The sequence below is a fragment of the Corvus hawaiiensis genome, chromosome 7, assembly GCF_020740725.1.
Source record: "Corvus hawaiiensis isolate bCorHaw1 chromosome 7, bCorHaw1.pri.cur, whole genome shotgun sequence".
Taxonomy (NCBI): domain Eukaryota; kingdom Metazoa; phylum Chordata; class Aves; order Passeriformes; family Corvidae; genus Corvus; species Corvus hawaiiensis.
In genome coordinates this window covers 34,905,672-34,926,103 of record NC_063219.1, presented here as the reverse complement: position 1 = coordinate 34,926,103, position 20,432 = coordinate 34,905,672, and the positions used below count along the sequence as shown (strand labels likewise).

Below are 20,432 nucleotides of genomic sequence, written 5' to 3'. Positions count from 1 at the left end.
ATCGTTCTCTAATTTCCCAATGAATTTGCCACATCTCTAATTCCTCTGCTCTGCAATGTTATATGATACAAAAATTAGGACAGAAAGGATGCTGAAACTGAAAATAAACATTTCTTCAAATTCTCAAATTAGTTTTGAAAGGGAAAAAAAACAAGAGGCCAGTCTTGTTAATGCTGGTCACTTAAAATTCTGTTTTGTGTCAGCAGCAAGAATTGCATCTCAGGAACACAGCATTATATTTTCAAATTAGAAGAGTAAGATTTTTTTACCCCCAAGAAATTCTTGCCATTACTTGCACTTTATCCCCACAGAGTGATGTGTCACAGCTGACACCAAGAAGATTCAAATTCCTGCTACAGTTCATCCCAGTCACAATGACCAACATGTTGTAAGCAGTTGAGTGAGTTTGAGCAGAGCACACAAAACACAGCTCTATCAAGGAAGCACAAGACCAGAGCAGGGACCAAATTATTTAAATAAGCCTTGGAGGTCAGGTTAGGTCCAGTCACAAACAAGTGGGACAGGTGACAAGTAGGGCTTTTCATCCACTTCCCACTGCCAGTGCCACCAGCGGGCACGGGGGCATCCCCAGCAACGCCTCCCACTGTCAGACAGGAGCTTGCCAAGTTCGAGTAGCAGGCAAGAAAGCATCACAAGAAGTTCTTCAGAAGGCAACACTGAAAATGTTTTCCCAAACTGGTGATGATCCAAAGAAGAATATAACCACCGAAGTTTTTGGTTGTGTGCATCCTTGTGCCCCTTCACCTCTATCCCACAGGTCACTCTGGTGTTGGGGTTCCGTCTCGGCAGCCCGCTAAGGTCCCGCTGGGGGTCTGAGGACTGAGTAAGGCACAGCAACATGTTCAGCCCTGGTAAATCCTGTAATTTCTCTGATAAAGTCAGCTTTGTCAGAGGCAAAGCACAGCTGGAGGTGGTTTTATACAATTTAGCACTCCTGTTAGTGAACTTGAGAGAAGCCATGTAGGACTGGAAAACATTTATGTAAAAAAATTCAGCATCCTCATGTATTCATTTGCCTTAACAAAGGAAATTCAGTTTGCTGGGGATTATCCTCACCAAACATCTTTCCAGTAACTTTGATTCAGGCCACGGAAGCATCATCCATTAAGGCAGTTCTATACATCTTTTCAGAGGAGTACAGCAACTGATATAAGGAACCCTTATATATAACCCGGTATCAGCCTAAAGCCCTATGCAGCATCCTGAGCAGAGGCTGCCCAGAACTACAGCTGCAACAGGCAAACATCAGTTACACATTTCCACAGGCTCAGCACAGGCAGGAAAGAGAGATCTGCTTTACTCATCACCATTCATAAAAATCAATATATTTGCCTTTGGCTGCTGTGTACCAGAACTGTGTTAGATGCCAGTGCCACATGCACAGGAGCACCACTTCATGTTTAAATGCATTATTCCATAAAATAGAACCTGAGTAACGGTACCACCCATTAAAATATATCACATCAAACTGTTACTGGAAGAGAAGGAGAGAATAAAAACATTAGCAACAATCCTTGAATAAAAAAACATGTGAAAACACACATCTAGCAACACTAAATTTTGATCTGAATTATATTTAAATTATGTTTCTCTTTGAAGTCCTTTATGGTGCTTCTGCACATACTCTCCAAAAAAAGCCAGAAAAGCAAAATATTGCCATGAGCTGATCCAGTAATGCTGCACTCAACTTGCTGTGAATTGTTTCTGAGCACGGAGCACCTAAGCCCTGCATTTCAGCTGTACCAAACCATGGGCAGCTACTTACTGGCAAAGGGAAGCAGTTATGAGGGTTTACTACAGCCAATTCCCACAGTTTGTTTATTGTCATCCTTTGTTTTTTTCTGTCTAATTTGAGGCTTCATCCTACTCCCACAAATGCCTGCGAGAAACTCAGGGTGACTTCAGAGGTGTCGCAGTCCATGACCTTTCCAGCTGGAAACCCTCGCTGTGTTCCCCTGAAGCACCACCTGTAGATGAGTGCACAAGTGAAGTCTTCTCTGCTATTGCCATCATGCAGGAGTATTTACAACCCCCCAGAACTCAGTGAAGCAGCTGAAGTGACGGTGTTTGTGCTGTTGGAACCACGCTAGGGCCACGGCCACAGGACTGTGCCAAGGCCCCTCCACCAGGGATGTTCGGTACCAGGGTAGATCCACACTTCAGAGTTGATACAGCAGAAGTCAGATCAGGACCGAGGCTGCAGGAAAATCAACCATGTGCTTGGAATAATCTGGATGCAAACTATTTTTGTTTCACTGATGCTCATGCTTTGGCATGAGGGTCAGAAGACTCTCAGGTCCCTGCAAAGTTGTTCAAGTGGTAGAGAAGGACTGAGTAAAACTTGGCTTCTTTGTGATACAATTTTTAAGACAGTTTTCCCAGCTGCTTAGCTGCCATAGATCCACAAAAGAGTATCTCCAGCTTTTAAATCCATGTTAATCCACAGCAGTAATACAGTGGCCTGTACAAGACAGCTCTCTAGCCAGCAGTGTAACAGAGTTATGATCTTTGAGGACCAGGGACGACCCATAAACCGAGCTGAGCTTGGGCTTGACTGTGTGGCTCAAGCAGCCTCAATGAGGTTTGGCACCTAAAGCCAGGACACTGGTTGGAAGGTCTCTTTCAGCAGGGCACAGATGTTTCCAGCTTTCCTCTGGTATAGGACATGAAGTAACTCCTTGTATCCACTGGCAGCCATCAACTCTTTAACCAGTCTTTGGAATTTGCACAAGCGTTTCAGGATCAGGGGCTGAATGCAAGACACGTCTTCACTCAAGTACATCCTTTTGCAAACTATGCAATATAAGAGCTCAGGATAAAAAAACCTACAGGTACTATATAGGGTAAGCTGCTCCTTGAGCATGCTAAAAGCCATAAAAACATTGCAACCTGCTTTTGCATTGTACTCTGTTTAAGTCAGTAAGTGATTGAACACTCAAAAAATTAAATTAAGTTTATTCAGCAACACGAGCATTAACACTCCAAAATGGATTTTGAAGAAAAAAATAAAATTTGGAATTAATAGTACTCCCAGTGTGTTGTTGTTAAAACACTGTCCATGAATTATTCACTTCTGTTAAGAAAGCACTACTTCACAAACGGGCTAAAAGCTCAGCAAAGAAAGAACAGCACTAATCCAAATATTAAGCTTTTTCTGTAACACGCTTTGATCTCAGGAATCCATCTGAAGGAATCACTTTATGGAAGTTAAGAGCTTTCTTCTTTTTGACCTTAAGTGAATTTGATTCAAATATACATTATGGCTTTTAAATCTTAAAGACCATTAGCTGTACATCTAATGCACATCAGAAGCCTGGGAAATAAAGTCCCAAGCTTATTGAGAATAAAACCTTGAATGCATTTCCTCATGTCAATACTCAAAGGGTATTTTAAATCATATAAGTTGAAAAAGGCCCTAATCCTTTCACTTTTTGTATGCTGGTGAGCACTACTGGCTATAGAAGGTCTTGCTGAAGTTACTGGGGTCACAGCAGTGCTAAGGGACCTGTGGATGCAAGATGGAGGCAGAGGTATACACTAAATGATGAAAAACAGTCTTTGTGCATTTTCTTCAATGGGATGCAATTATGTTACTAAAAGTTACTTCACCAGAGGATTTGTATTTATTTATTAAGCTCTTCAGAATCCTGTAACACTCCCCAGCTCTTTGCTAGCTTTACATACTCCTCATCCCCAGGGTTAACATTTGCTGTGACTGAATTCTGAGAGTTTGAATTAATCAATAAATAATCCTCCAGATATCTGACTACTTGTTCCCTAAATTGCATTTTTCACTTTGGACTGCTTTGAGAATAGCCTGCTTTGCTCAAAACACCCACCACCTCAGGACCTCAAGAGTGTCCAAAACCACCCCCGAAGGATTCGGGTGTGGCTCGAGGCTATCCCTGAGCTCTGTACCCCTATTCAGGGACTGTCTGAGCCCACTTGGGGCTGTGGGTGCTGTCTGTGCTGCATTGCTGAGGTATGTAAGGTCAGGAGGGCAGGTAGGGACTCACCGCCAGCGCCACACGTGTGGGAGCACTGCGACCAGGCTGACCACGGGGAGAGCTGGCAGTCCACGGCACACCCCACCATGCACCGGCTGCTCGTGGGCACAGGCTTCTCCAGGTGCAGCTGTGACAGGGAAACACAGGCATTAGCTTCCCCAGGCCCCAGCCACCTCCTGCCACAGCCCAGCACCCAGCAAGAACTGGCAGCAACTCTGCAGGACACCTGCATGGTGTTTACAGGGAGCTTTCCCGATGGTGCAATGGGTGAACGCGGTTTCAGTGTTGAAGTGTTTCACATCTAACCATCCCTCAGTGTTTGGGTCTTATTCCAAAAGGATAACCCCAGACTTCTGGTAGTAGGACACAATCTCCCTGGTCCCCAGCTTTGGGATGGTTCACGGTTGGCAGCCATGCCCCCTGTGTTCAAGTCAAGGTGTGATACCAGCCACTGACACCCCTCTGTCTTCCCAAAGCCCCCAGCTGTGTGCTCCCAGCACCAAACACAACTTTTCCACCATTTACGGGGGATGTCTTGGCGTGGATCAGAAGGCACCACCAGCCTTCTGGAAACACGAAGACGTCTGGGTGTGTCCCAGCCCTGCTCACCCGCTGGCAGAGCTGCATGCTGACGGTGGCCCCGTCGCTGCGCCGGCAGCTCAGGAGGCGGCGCCGCTCCCCGTGCCCACAGGTGGCATTGGCACCCAGCTGGCACCCGCTCCAGCCTGCAGACACAAAGCAGAGGGTGTACTGCTGCAGGTCACCTTTATACTCAACACAGAATCACAGAATGGCTTGGAAGGGAGCTTAAAGATTGTGTAGTTCCAATCCCCTGCCATGGGCAGGGACACTTTCCCCTAGACCAGGTAGCTCAAAGCCCCATCCAGCCTGGCTTTGAAGCCTTGAACATGGGCGTTACCTTCACCTACAGCAGCACTTCCCCATGTCAGGGCATCCCACACCCAAGAACAACCCCTCACAAAAGAAAGTTGTTCTCAAAGCCAGGCAAGTCTCAGAGGAGACACCACTCGTTTCACAGTCCAATACCGTATCCCATTACGACACTGGTACATCAGAGTGCACATGCTGAACACTGATAAAGGGTATCAGTTCAATCCAGTTGGCACAGGCACAAGACTCTATTGTCTGAAGTAAAATTCTGCTTTGATAAAGCAGCCGGGGAACTTTCTGAAGGGGAACTCTGGCTTAACCTGTTTTTGTCTCGAGGCAAAGCTATCCATTATTTAAAACTAAACTCTAATACTCATGAAATAAAAGCAGTATTTCTAGCGGAAGAAAATTAATATCTTATTACGTGTCTGAAATTATGTTGGCCAGAATACAACTAAACTGAAATAAGCTTTAAAACATCATTTAAAATAAACAAAAAGCGTAACAGAAGCCACTAAAATTTCCATACACCACCAATAAATAAGAAGGATGAGAAGAAAACCTATCACTTTGTGTCTTCCACCTCTGATAAACATGAACACATAAATGTTCTGCATTTCTGAAATGTGATGATAAAAAAGGCATCATCCTGCTGCCTGTGTTTCTAGGGCTTTTATTACAAACAGGCTGAGTTTATATTCATATATTTTATCTTGCTTTGTTCTCCCTTCCCACCAGCCCCCAAATTCCTCTTAGATCTCTCCTCTGTATGCCTCTCTCATTTATCTCAGGTGGTCAAAACAAAAGGAATTTTTCAATTTTGTTTTGTTCATTTGTTTGCAACAGAACCAATTGCTTCTAAGGTCCTAAAAATTGCATTTTGCTGGGAATATCCTATGCCCACCCATATAACCCATACTGCCTTCAAAGCAGACTTCTGTTGGTATTACTGGCTTCACCAGAACCACGCAGATGATACTCTTTTAATTGGAATTTTGTAATTAATCCTGTTGATAACCCACTGAAAATCCCATTTAGCATGCTTTATTTCCAGTGTACCTGCAATGACAACTTACATAAAAGAAGAATTGTGCATTTGTCCACTAATGTGTAAAAACGTAAGTGTGTAGTTAACTTTATTGAAACCAACGATGGGGCTTTAACCAACTCCCCAGCAAACATAACTGAAAACACCTACTAAGGGTATACTGAAAATTTGCACCTACCTGTTAGGTTGTACTGGTATTGGAAGCAATTTTGGTTAAGAATACATGGCTTCATTTGTGAATCTTCAGGGCAGGGCTTTGAACTGACAGGAGACCTCAGCACTTGTCGGGTTCGGGTTTGCATAATATTTGGGTCACACACCTGGACAGAGAAGGGATGGACAGTACAGAGACCCCAGTAAATCAAACAGACACCACTGACCCCAGAAAATCACAGACACCACAGACCAGGGCTGTATATGCACATCCATGACCACATACAATCCCACTCCTGCACTAACAACACTTAAAAGCATATGAAGGAAAAGAAATGTGGTTCAAAGTTAAGAATCCAGTATTCCTAAAAGTCATCTTTTATCCACCCTGATTTGGCTATTTTAGCACTCCTATACTATTTTTTTCCATGTTTTTTGGTAAGGATCTATGGGGACAACAGGATAAAGACTGCACCATTTTGCTGTGCCCTGCTTTGCACCTCTTCCCAAGACTTCCAATGAAATGCCACAGTACTGAATAATGGACAGGATTTCTGGCACAATTAATGCGTTTTTAAGTAATATCTGATGTTACAGCAAAGCACTCATTTCAAAGAAGGACATTTGTAATTGCATATCAGTTATGATGCTGACAACAAGACGAGGTGACTTTTCAGAGTATGTGATACAAATACTGATGTCCAGCTGCCTATAAACCAGGATTTTCTTGTTTACATTTTCACAGGAATATGAACCAGCTCAGGCAGGTTTTCATTTCTGTTTGTGCATCACAGGCACCAAAACTGTTTTTAGCAGCCCTCGATCCTCACTCTCACAGCACTGCAGCATGGAGCCCTTTTCCCACAATCCAGTAACGGGAACGGGTGAGCGGAAGTGGTCGCAGCAAACATAATGGAAATAAATCCCTTCTTAAAGGTATTCACTGCCATTTATTGAACAGGACGACCCATTTAACTCCTAACAGCTTCCCATGAGGATTGCTCAGGAACAGCAAAGAAAATAACAAAAAAGCAATGCATATAGAAATAGATTTTCATAAATGCTTGGGGATTTAAAACATGATCTTTCTATAGAGTGCTGTAATTACAAAAAATAACAGTTTAAAACCATGGGCTTATTACCATGCAACAAACAGGCTGCAAATACTGAACCCTGCATGGGGGGAAGCGTGGATAATTCCTGTATTGTGACTATTAAAGGGAAATGTAATGGCCTTGCAGCATAAATCTGGATCTCAGACTGCTGTAAACTGGATTAGCAGCACAGATGATAGCAAAACTGAACAGAATAAATATCAGGACAAATGGGAAGAAAGTCTGGTCTGGTCTTAAAATACATTGTCAGGGCCTGTTTTCCTTATGTTTACACTATGTGAAGGAAAATCTATTATGTTTTTATTGCTGACACACCTTGTCAAATCATTTTAAATGGTAATCTTATCTGAATACCCTTGGTCAGCTAAAACACCCAATTGTTTCTAATTATCTGAAAATTAAACCTATGCTAAGTGTTTACCAATAGTTTACTGCCTTTTTCACAACTAATCTGATTATCCATTTTCACAACTAACACTAATAACTTAAATGATTTGCCAATAAAGCAAAATGACTAAGGAAAAAAAAATCAAAACATGTATCCCAGTAGCTACTCCTAATTAATGTTTCTCTGAATTATGTTACCAAAGGGAAAAAAATCAATGGATGCTGTGACAGTTGTTGTCTATGCCAGTTCAGAAATACCAGCGTTTGCTCCCTTCAGAATAAGAACATGCAGACAGAAAATATGCATCATTTGTAGATAAGTAAATTCTTTTAATAAAATAGCATTTTTCCCCTGTCCAGCATGCCCCCCGTTGTGCTCGATTATAGGACATTGATGCAGCCCAGTTGCTGCCACAGAGCCCCACAGTTTTCTGGGCTGGCACAACAATTTTCCCTCTCAGATATCCTCCTGGTAGGCAGCAAACCAGTCTAACAGGTCAAAATCTATCTGGTGTTTGCCAGGATCTGAACAAACAACTGTTTTACTGATTCTCTGAAGCCAGAATTCTCACTGTGTTGATGAGCCACGGTGCTCAGAAGCCAGAGCTGCTGCAATAAGCCCATCACTTTTACCAGCTCTGAATAACAAGGAACCTCTGTAGGAAAAGCATTCATTTAATCAAGCTGAGGACACAGGAAACATGCAAAAATTCGAAGTCGTCAAACTGTAACTAATATCCTGTAATATTATTTGTTGAATTTCTCTTAACGTCAATTGAGAAGTCAATTTAGTTTTATAATTGATTTTCTGCCCTTACTCTTTCAAGTTAACCACGTAAAAAACGGAGCCAAATATAAATGGAACTGAGTAAGCGGCAGGAGGGAATGACTTGCAAAGAAAAAGATGAAAGCTGGAATTTTCAAAGGAGCAAGAGGGAGCTGAATACCCAGCTACCCTCAAATCTCAATGGGCTTGGGTGCACAGCTCCTGCAGGACCCCTCCAAAAACCCAGGCTGGAAAAAAAAATGAAGTATTGATGACATGGCAAAGGTAGAGGAATGGATTGGCAGGCTCGGTGTCATTAGGGGATGTGAACAGTGAAAGTAAAGAAGAGGGATTGTTTCCAGTGGGGAGATGCTGAGGGTACTAACGAGCAATGCTTACGGGGCATGTCTTGACCTGAATGTGGATCTTAAAAAATACTGAGAGCAAAACCAATCACCATCAATGGCAAGCCACAGGTTTAGGAGGTAGGACAGAAATGGCAGTCAGTAATTTACAGAAAAGGCAGCAAAAGAAAGAAATATTCCTTGAGTACTTAAAGTAAGAAATTACCATGGGACTAATTAAGATTTGGGCAAGATAACAGGTTGATTCTGAATATTCTCACAAATGAAGAAAACGACAAAACTAATTTGACCGTTCAAGTAATCTTCCACACAAAGTAGTAGTGAAGGTGCTATCCCAGTACATGGATCAAGACTGGATCTGCCCTGGGGACCCAACTTTCTAACCACAGGCATATATGAATCTACAGTTTCTGGGGTTTTAAATGAATAAAGCCCACTGTGATTCAGCAATGCTTTACTGAGTATCTTCATTTACAGCTCCTCTCTTCCCACTGAGTGGATGCTATACTTCCAAAGACATTATTCTACTTCCTACTGCTCTATTAGTAACTAGTGCTTTCACTGATGACAGATGAAGCTTTTAAAATTGTTTTTTGCATTAAGCCAGCCATTACCTCCTGTAAGGCTATTGCAACTGGTTTGTGCTCAGCATCAGCCAACATTTCCACAGTGGAAGCATAAGGAAAGGCAGGTGCCTACAACAGATGTGTTCAGGAGTGGGAGTTGGACTTGTATTTCTGAGATCATCTCTTTATGCTCATGAAACTTATTTTTTTGCCTGTGGTTATAAATCCCTTAACTGGTTTCCATAGTTGGGAGAATTTGGAATGTAACCATGGGATAGAAATGGGTGTAACAGCAAATGTTCCCTATTCTGGGAAACTGAAACCCACTTCTGACACCACCCCGACTACAAATAAAGATTTATGGATCCAAGGAGGACAATGATTATGGGTGCCCACTGTGGCCATAAATAATAGGAGAGGAAACAAGTCCTAAGAAATGGAGGCAGCAGTGGTGCACGGAGGTAGAAGGTCAGAGGCCTGAGGAACTCTATGTACCTTCAAGATCAGGTGCAGATCAGTTTGGCTATTAAGTTTTACAGAATAGGTTGTTTGTTCAGATTCTTTGTTGATAACTGTAGGCAATGGAGGGTGTAATTCTGGCATATGCATCCTTTGGAACTGCTGATAGGAATAGAATTAATTTCTGGATGAAAATAATAATGGGGTGCCAGCTCAGGTGGCACATTAATAACCTACAGCAGTAGGATGTCATACACAGACACAGTCGGTTTCCTTGTGGGTATAACTGCACTGTCTCAGCCTACTTTATCATATTAAATCTCACCATTTCCATTATTTTTTTCCATCAAGTATGAAAAAGTTGAGCGAGAGCCATGGATCTATAGGCCAGATTATATAAACCATGACAGAAACAAAACATTCTGAAGCAATGAGAAGTCCATAAAATGTTAAGGCAGGAATAAATCAAAGTTTTCTCAAATTTAAAAAATTATAACAGCCATCATCTTGATTCTATGGGGGAATTCCTGGCACTATTGACTACTGCATTTTTTAAATATTTCTTTTAGCCAAAGCTATTTTTTCACCATGACCACTTGTCACTATTTAAAGCTAACATAAAAAGTGAGGGACAAAAACATACACAAAGGATGCACCCAGCCTTTGCTTCAGACAATCGCACGACTGACAAAGCACAGAAAGCTTGTTCTAGAAGAGAAGGGTATTAAATAAAATAAAGCTGCAAGGTTATGAAACTAAGTTCCAGCGTAAGTGCTGTTAACATATCACACATTATTATATGCTATTAGACCCTCTTTGTGATGGAATTTAAGAGCTGTCCATTGATCCAGACTTTCATATGCATCATAATTGTACAGCACAGAAGCTGTAACCCATTACAGGGCCCTTTAAGCTGTTTAATTTATCAAGCAGCTTTTATAATGCATCCTACATTAAATAGCTGGCTGCATTATTTTTAACTGGCTATTCATAAGGAAACATACAACCTCAAAATAAGGTAAATACAAAGGCAGCAACCGTATTTGACTATTTTTAAGAGAGCAATGAACCGTTATATTGTTCACACCAGTGTGGATGTTTTGTAACAATTTAACAAGCCATTTACAATAACACAAGCAGTCTTTTGAAATGAAAATTCATTTGCATAAATCTTCTTTTTCAGATGCATCCAGGTTCTGAAACCTTGCCTGCCTCCACACAGAAACATTACTTTTAAAAAAGCGATTGTTAACAAAGATTAATAAAAATAAAACAACAAATATAAAAAATACAGCAGTTACCAACTTTTTTTGACAAAGCTATACAAAAAAGTCCAAGTCACAGCTATGCCTAAGGAGCAGTGCCAAAAAAAGTTCCAAAAAGCCTCAACCAGCATAATTCTCATGCTTGATCTGAATAAATTATCTCTTGGGCTAGAAAGACAACTCTGTGCAAGCCTCACTCTTCAGTCCAGCCTTCCCACTGCAGGTCCTCGGCCAAACTTACGTGCCAAACCCAGAGAGGTTGGGGAGTTTTCTCTGGAGGTATCCAAAAGCTGTCTGAGGACACAATTCTGAGGAATGTGCTCTGGGGAATCCTGCTTGAAAAGAAAAGAGTAGATGACCTCCAGGGGTCCCTTCCAACCTTGCCCGTTCTGTGTTCAGGTACCAGCTGTGATGAAGGCTTTGGTAATCCACACAGTGACTCCCAGCGTCTACAGGAGTCCACAAATTCTCTTCCAGTTGGCATTTCCAAACTGTAACAACTCCAACTTGTATTGACAAAGAAAGTCACTGCAAACCTGAGAGCTCACTGTATCACTGGGTGACACTTTTAATCCGGTCAGTTGTGGCAGTATCACTCTCCCCCCGCAGATTCCAGGGAATAATAACTCAATTGTCGCAAGTCCTGAGTGCGGCACATCGCCATTGATCCATGAGGAAAATGCTCGGTGGAATGGAGACAGCTGTTCTCACTCACTACACACGCAACCTCCTATAATTAACTAATTTCAGACCCCTTGGAATTTGCTGCTAGAAATGCCAACAGCTGAGGCAAGCGAGGGGGCCACTCCAATCCACAGTGGGGGCTTCGACAGCCGTCCACCGCCAGAGAGCTAACGAAATAGATTTGAGGTAATTATTTCAGGGACTTGTAGCACCACTCGCATATTAACTCTTTTTAAGAATGCTTTGATGAATTCAATTGAAGTCAATTAATTACATTTCCAAGTCAGATGAATACAAAGTCGAGACACCGCAGGAAGTGTGTGTTATTCCATCACTGAATATGTAACAGAGATGACGGGATTTCAGTTCCCAGATCGTTTAGCTGGGTCTTTGAGCAATCAAGTGATGATGTCTGACTGAACAGGCTATTGTCCCTGGAACAAACATGAAATCTCTGAAGAAAAATGCAAGTCAACCTAATTTCCTTGTGGGTTTTTGTTGGTTTTTTCTGTTTTTTTTTTAAATTAGCAAGCTTCAAACTGTTATTTAAATGGCTTTAAAGGCTTGATATTTAAGTTACGTGGATCTTACTTAGTGACAAAGAACAAAACATTATAAGCCAAAAAACAGCCCTCAACCACAGGGAAAACAATTTTGAATTTCCTTCTCACAATAGAAAAAGTGAGAATAATAGGGAAGATTTAAATCAGTAACTATGCTTTTCTTGAATCCAGTATGGAGACAAAACCTCAAAGCAACCTTGAGGCATTATATATCTGACAGCTTCACTTCTGACCATTAGATGAAATATTAAAATTTACCTTTGTGTAGCTGTGTTAAATAGTACCATAATCAAGATGCAAGTAAGTAATTCAGTTGAAAAACACACATAAAACAATTGTGGGAGCATCTGAAATTATAAAAGACCACAAAAGTGTTTAAAAGCAAAAGGGAAATGCAGCCAAAAAAGGTAGAACAAATACAGTGTTTTAGAAGAAAAACAGTATTGAAGAAAATAATTTCCATTGACAAAGCAGTCGCCACCTTTATGACTCATTGATTTCAACACGATTCAAGATCATTTACCATCCTGAAAGTGGAAAATTCACATGGGAAGAATATTGCTACAAGATAAAACCAAGTAATACCCTCGAAAATATCCAGAGTACAATGACATATTGACAAAAGGTACAACGGATAATCTAAAAGGCCTTTTTATATTCAGCTGATAAGAGTTAGTTATTCTGCTATCAGGATGAATTTATTATCAACACTGTAAAACATGAGCAGAACACCAAAGTGACTGGGAAAGAATTCTCACCTGACCAAAAACTTAGGTAAGTATTTCAAATCAAAGAGCTCCTCAGGCAGAGATGAGGCTGAAATTGTGATTGTTCATTTCTTACAAACTAGAATTTGTCAAGTTTCATAAATCCTCTTTATCTCCAGCAAGACAAACATGACCAGACCTACAGGAAGATTTCCTGGAACGGTCTTTGGCAACTGCCTCATGCGAGCGCAAACTATTGCGGTATGAAATGTAAATGTGCTTGAAAAAGAGCAGCCAGGATGCACAGTTTTGCTTTTTCATTGCAACATGATGTGATCTTTCAAATTTTTTGAAATTTGGAGTCCACGTATTTGTAGCTGTCTTAAGTGAGCACCTTTCCTAGTGGTGACTCAGGAGGTGGAAGGTTCATTAATCACCCTGGTGATGGCCTCACTCCCAGCCACCACGATTCCCTCAATCCCTGCCCACACGCACCGATGACACACCAGTGGCCCAGCAGAGTCATTCTGCACTGACAGCAAGCCCAGCACTTGCCTTGGAGATGTGGAGCATGTGCAGCCTGGGAGGGACTGTGTTGTGTGGTTCTCTCTCAAAACCCAGCACAAACAGCCTGAGTAGCTGTAAACTCATCAAAGGGAAGGTTTTATCTGCCCATAAAACTTCAAGCTGTTTATTGCCTGGTATCTGGACAGAACTATTGAAACACATGCTCCATCGGCACACACTCATCTCAGTTTCACAACAAAGCACTGCAGAACAGCTTGTGGAAACATATTGTTCAGTTAATTGCATTGGCATGCAGATGCCCTCACATTTATGAATTAACATCCACCATGGCAAAGGGATGTACAAGGAGACACAGGGACTGTGGCATGTGGCCCTGCCCCTGCCAAGAGATGTGCTGCCTGATGGAGGGCAGCCCACGAGCTCTGGGCTTCCCTTTCCTGCTTCTGTGGGCTACGGAGGCTTCACCCTTGTCAAAAAAAGAAGCCTTCAGGCAAAAAGTCTGTGTGTCTTAAGGATATGAGGGTGCTTAAAGCTTCAAGAAGTCCTTCATAACCAACTGACTGCCATCAAAGCCCCTGAGAAACGCCCAATGGCCTCAAGGATCTCTGCATTATTCCACTGTGTGTGAAAATGAAGAAAATCTATGTCTGAAAAAGTCAATGGCAAAGAAACAGCCCAACCACAGTGGGACTCTGAAAGGTATCCAAGCATTTGTATGGGTTGCAAGAATGTTATACTTCATCAAAGCCAAGCTGCTCAGGAGGAGGTGAACACAGGAAATGAAACACAAGATTTTATTTGACACGTTCTTACCGAGTATATTGATACGCTACACAAAATATTATGGAAGGAAATTACCTGTATCAGCACCAGTATAAATACCTGTCCAATAGCCACTCAACTTTTGGTAATGGCCCTGTTAACATGGGGGCAATGAATATATGTTTGTCACTTAAATACATCAAGCAAGTCTATTAAAAAACCCCTCCGAGATTAAATATGGCACCTATTTCAACAGTGATCAGGGAGAAACAATAGATCTGAAATCATGCGGTTTGAGGCCAAAGGCTTTTCCTAATACAGAATTTGCAACTTCTTTCCATCTTGTACACTTTGGAAAACAGAGCACTTCGCAGTGGCTTGAATCCCTGCATAATTCACAAAGTTTTGAGTATTTTATGACATGACAAATTGTTCAGGCACCTTGCTGTCATACCCTTCTGCTGCTGTTGCCTCAAATCTTCCCCTGAGGTTTTGAGGAGGAGGAGACACTGGACAGAAATAGTGTGTGTTGGGAGAGGAGAGCTGTCATTCCCTCAGGACTGAGACCTGTCCAGAGGAGTGTCGCCCCCAGGGTTTACCAGCAGGTTGTCATGGCAGTTATGCACCACTGACAGAGGTCTCCCCTGCAAACATTTCCTAAGGCAGACAGCCCTTACTGAGGCTGGAATACTGTCCCTTCACCCACTCTGCTTGTGTGGGCCCTCTCCCACAGCAGACCAAGGGGAAGGATGTGTTGAATCAACTGTCACAGTAATAACTATGTGTTTCACTAACCAACTTCCTACAGCTCAGTCTCTGTAGAGACATAAATATCTCCAGATTCAACCATGCTGGCAGGATCCATTAAGCCTGACATCCCTCAGAAAATAATTTACTTTCCTAGAAAATAACTAGGCCATGAAGCAGTTGAAGGACAGGTGAAGACTGATGAGTGAGGAACACTGCCAGGGACACAGGCAGGAGAGCCTACCTGTGGACACGGGCTCCACTGTCCCCAGTCAGACACTGCACACTCACTGGGACAGTACAAGCTACACTTCTGCACTGTCTCTGGGACTTCAGCCTGACTACACAGGGCGCTGGGCACAGTCTCCATGCCATGGTCCTCAGCAGTGCTCACACACCTACACAGAAAACACATATTTTAATTAGAGTATCACAGACAAGATGGATATCAACAAGTTTTCTCAAGCCTGTTCAGGACACAGACATGACAATAGCTACAAGCAGCATGGCTGATCTAAAAGTAGAATTAATATGGTAATGCAAATGGAAATCAGCTATGTGCATAACGTGCTTTTGTTACTTCATACAGAGGGATTTTAACTTTGATCGGCTGACAAAGGAGCAAACAGAAAATGACAACCAGCAAGAACAAATCTTAGTGCTCCTGCTAGTAACATCTGAACGTTTGGAAATAACTCAGCATTTCCCTGTGCCTGAGGAATGAATATTCAGTAATAATGAACGCCACTGTGGTGCATGCAGTGCTATTACTTGGGGAAAATGTTAGCAAATCAAAATATGGAGGCTTTGCACCTCAGGGAGCTTTATGTATACATGGCATTTAGGTTGAAGAATACTAATTTAAACATCGTGCCGTGCTCCTGAAAAACCAAGGCTGCATCTCTGAAATGCTTTTCCTGTAAACCATGGCACATAAACACGTTTCTTTTAGTTTGAAATACACTGGACTCAGCAACACACTCACTGTCAGATGGCCAGATACTGAAGCTTTATGCAAGAACATATCAGCTCTTTTTGTCTTCACGCACCTGACTTTCCTCGTTTGTATTCCTTCTCCACAGTGGAGGGAATTTTGCTCGCTGTTGATTTTGCATGGAGACCACGGTTCTACTTCCCAGGAATACTGATTGCACTCGCTGTAGCATGGGACTGCTTCATGCACCTGCCAGGAGAAAGAACCAAACTCTTCAGTTGAACTGTCCAGGTTAGCATGTCTGCAGAAACGCCTCAGCCAAACCCACAAAAAGGCTCACTGAAAAATATCCTGGCTTACACTCCTCATGCTAAGGCTGTTGTAATGGCTTTAAGTTCATTTATTCATTATTGACTTGCCAAGGGATTTTTAAGTATATAATGAACAGCAGCATGCATGCAGCATCTTAGGAAGCAGGATAAATAACAGCTATTTCCTGCAGCCAGAAGAGGAACTCCATTACAATTTCATTTGCTCTGCCTGCTCTCAGTATAATCTATCACGTGTCATTCACTAGGACCATATGTACCACATGCTTTTGTGCTTCAGAAAGTACAAACTTAAAATCAGCACTCATTTACCTTTGCTTCTAACACATTCTTATAAGCCATTTACCATAAAATAATGAAATTTCATGCATCCTACAAATTTCATTTTTATACACAAAAACGGTAAACGCTTTTTTGCCTGCAGGTGACTTATCTCTAACATATCTCCTAATCAAACACGACAGTGTATTCACCTGAACTATGGTATCTACATAGAGAGTAAAATACAGCCAAAAGCTTGATAAAAGGTGCCAGATACTCAGGCTGTTAAAAGCAGCACACTGAGATATAGCACTTCAGCAGATTTCTAGGTTTAAATAAATGAATGCATCAACAGTTCTATTACAGTGATGAATAAAAGTTATTTATTTTGAATCTGGTTTGTCTGCAGAAGCTGATTTGAAGATACAGTATTCTCTGTTGCTTTGCATGAAGCAAAATGTGCTGCCCTGGAAAAATACAGTGCACTTAAAATTTCTTCTTCCACGCACCAAAATGTCCTCAGCCTTGCTGCTTTGGAGCCATTTCATTCTCACCATTAGAATAACTATAAACCAATAGCCTTCCTCCCAACAACCCCCCAGAAAGATTCAGCCACATGTTTAATAATTTATCGCTTCATTTAAAAATAGCAGATTATGACTAGACATGTTGTGGCCACAAGAATAAAGAAAATTTCTTTGTAACATTTTGGAGGTGGGAAGACAAGAAAATTGAGATTCCAGTCTGAAAACAAAATTGGTGTCCCATCAGAAAATCACCTTCGTTTCAAATGGAAAGAAGACAACTTGCAAAGGATAACTCCTCAGGAACAGAAAATGTCAGAAACTAATTTTAACTGTGGGTCTGCCTATACATAGTGCATAGGTTTAGCAGAGAAGGAAGAATAACAGATGCTGAAAAGTGGAAAATATGTAAAGGTGAAAAGACAGGAAAGAGGGAAATCAACGTCTGAACTAGTGAGGGCAAGGACAGTATGAACTAGTACGAGCATCACGTTTCACACAGAGGAGGGGAAAGGGAGGGGAACGAAGTGGGCAAAGGCAGCCATACCATTAGCACCATTTTCCCTGCATATCATTAAGCACAAATTACAAACCTGGATGTGACTTTGAACAACCTGAACTAGCAGAAGGTGTTCCTGCCCATGATAGGGGGGTCAGAAACGAGATGATATTTAAGGTCCATGTGAGCTGAAACCACTCTCTGGTTCTATGAGGACTGTGCCCCGAGGCACTGGCACTTGGCCTAACTCAGGAACATACAGGTGTCTGTGGATTGCACAAAGTGCACACAGAGCCAAGCTTCCCACACTGAGCAAGCAGCACCACAAGCACTGCTAATTAGCTGAGCAGCCAGGCTTGTTATCATTAACTGGTGTGCATGGGAGCACAGAGAAGAGCACTCACCAAGCCTGGGCTCAGCACCAGCCAGCGGGGTGCCCATACAATACTGCTGCTAGCAAGAATTTTCTTGCTTCTTTCTAAGCCCATGAGATACTTTTCTCTCTCACGAAGAGATTAGCAGAAGTTCTACAAACTAGGAACACCTGCGACCTTGTAGAACTATGTTTATGGTACAGTAGAAAAATATTTTGACAATGGATGTTTAAGATTTCTAGCCAATCCACCCAGGGGGTGGCTGATCCTTTGTCTGATTAGACTATGAAGAAAAAAGTCTATAAAAGAGTTTGTAAAATAACAAAATATATCAATCTTGCTGCACAATTCCTGCCCATTGGACCTCCTCTGCTCCCTATGGCTGCGGGATACAGTAATACAAGGGTGCTGGGACACAGCAGAAGCCACCATCCTGCCCCACCAGCCTGTCACCTCAAGAGAGTCACTGACTCCCTCAGCCACATCCCTGCACACACTGAGGACAGCAGCAATCCCTCCTGAGGAACTGCAAAGCCTTTGTGGTCCCACAGACATCCATCCAGGAGATGGATGTAGAGACAGGGAGTATTTATTAGTTTCCCTGCTCCACAGGGTGAAGGAAACACTACAGGCTGCCTACGTTGCCTGACAAAACACCCTGCTGCCCACAGGAGACAATTAGTGAGGGAAACAGGTGCTTGAGGCATGATCAGTTTTTTCCTCATCACAGAGGGAGTGAGCCAAGAGCCAAGAGCCAAACTTGGACAAAACTGGCTGCCAGGGGCCCGCCCAGGGAGGGCCAAGGATGGCAAAACTTAGTAAATAAGTTTATTAAGAGCTGGGTGGCCTGCTCCTGCTGTTTAGACTTCTGGAGAGGAAGCTGAGGCTGGGAGCAGGTGGGAGGTGATGGTGCCGTGCTGCCTCCCTCCCTCCACAGGCACAGTGGGGCAGCTGGGGCAGTCCAGCACAAACGGCAGCTTTGGGGATTTAAGATTCTTTTCCTTGCTCTATAAAATAACTCTTCCTCAGGGTTAGAGGATACCACTGTGAATCCTGCAGGTTCACAGCACTGCCAGCCTCTCAGCACTTGCCCTGCTGCCCGAAGCCAGGATGAGGCCAAGAGCTTGGGAATCCCATCTCATTGTCTCAGTGACCTCTGACTGCTCTGCCTTAACATCTGTTAAACCTCAGACCTCTCCGAACCAGCAAAGCCCACCTGTGGATAGCAGCAAAGGCTTAACATCAGGCATTTACTGTAAATGTGTTTTAGTGGTCAAAACCTCCTGTGGCAAGTACCTGCTGCAGTAACTGTGTAGGAAAATCAGACAGAGTTGGGCAGGCATGGGATGCCATGTGAGTGAAAATCTATCTGAGGAATCCTGTGAGCCAAAACAGAAATCCCACAGGCACTGACACAAATACACATAACGTGAAGTGATACTTCAAATGTGCCCATTCAAGAGGAGGAAGGATCACAATAACAAAGCCATTAACAGGCACTTCTAGCCTGCTGTCTGTGTCAAACCAGTTCGATCAGCTCTCTTCCTCCTCCAACAGAGACAAGACAGACAGACAGACATCCCACTTTGTGCTGGAGGAGGGAGGACACACAGCACTGGCTGCATTTCCCTGTGGTACCTCAGATCCCTAGTGATCGGCTGCTGATCTGTGCAGCACTTCCTCTTTGGTCAGGATCCCCAGCTTACACTCACCACCAAAAAACCGAATTATAACTGTCACAAATGACCTGTTTTCCTAAGTGATTGTGCTGACACCACAGCACATCGTTCCTGTGAACAAGTTCTTCCCTCTGCCCTGTGTCAGTGCTGAGCAATGCCATCTCTGGTAGCACCTCTGGGACACTGGGGAGATGTAAATAACCACCTGCATCACCAGGAGGGACACACTTCTGCAGAACAAGTTACAACAGGCACCAGTGCATGCCATTAAGCTTTTAGGTGGAAGTCTCAAGGAGATGTAAGATTTCCATGGCTGGCACTCCGTGGGAACGAGTTCACAAAGCTGTGAATACAATTTGTAACTCCATCTTTGCATTTAAAAACCACAGTGATGTGGCATGTGATCCTTTCCTCCACAGGACTATGTTTTCCTCCCATTTCTCTCTCCTGGCTTGCCATAATTTGTTTTCAATCAGCTCCAATTCCTCTTTTTTTTTTTGAATTTGGAAAAAAACCTACAACAAACCTTAAAGCCTTCCGTACCTGTTTTTGCTAGGAGCTGAGGTCAAAGAGGTGTGCTCTTGATTTTGCATTTTCAAAGGATTTTGACTAAGCGTTGCTGTTCTGTGGGTCCCACAAAACAGAGGACCCTAGGTTCACTTCTCTCTTCCTGGGTCCATGGGGACACCCCTGTCCTGCCCCTGAACAGACACTGGGACGGGGTGTGGTGTTCTCACCACCTCACTCCTCACCAACCCAGGGACCCAAAGTGCCCAAGCCTGGAGGGGGTTGGGATGT

The 20,432-nt window shown here is 42.8% G+C and overlaps 1 protein-coding gene across 7 annotated transcripts in view; it reads right to left on the bottom strand.

The window, feature by feature from the left end:
* Positions 1 to 20,432, bottom strand: part of THSD7B (thrombospondin type 1 domain containing 7B) — a 299,255-nt gene that overhangs the window by 16,979 nt on the left and 261,844 nt on the right. For all 7 annotated transcript variants that reach the window (XM_048309745.1, XM_048309748.1, XM_048309749.1 and 4 more), the window contains 5 exons: positions 16,084 to 16,217; positions 15,279 to 15,432; positions 6,146 to 6,287; positions 4,638 to 4,753; positions 4,038 to 4,155 (listed from right to left, as the gene is read on the bottom strand). In XM_048309745.1, the coding sequence (XP_048165702.1) occupies positions 4,038 to 4,155; positions 4,638 to 4,753; positions 6,146 to 6,287; positions 15,279 to 15,432; positions 16,084 to 16,217 (664 nt within the window). The remainder of the gene's footprint in view (positions 1 to 4,037; positions 4,156 to 4,637; positions 4,754 to 6,145; positions 6,288 to 15,278; positions 15,433 to 16,083; positions 16,218 to 20,432) is intronic.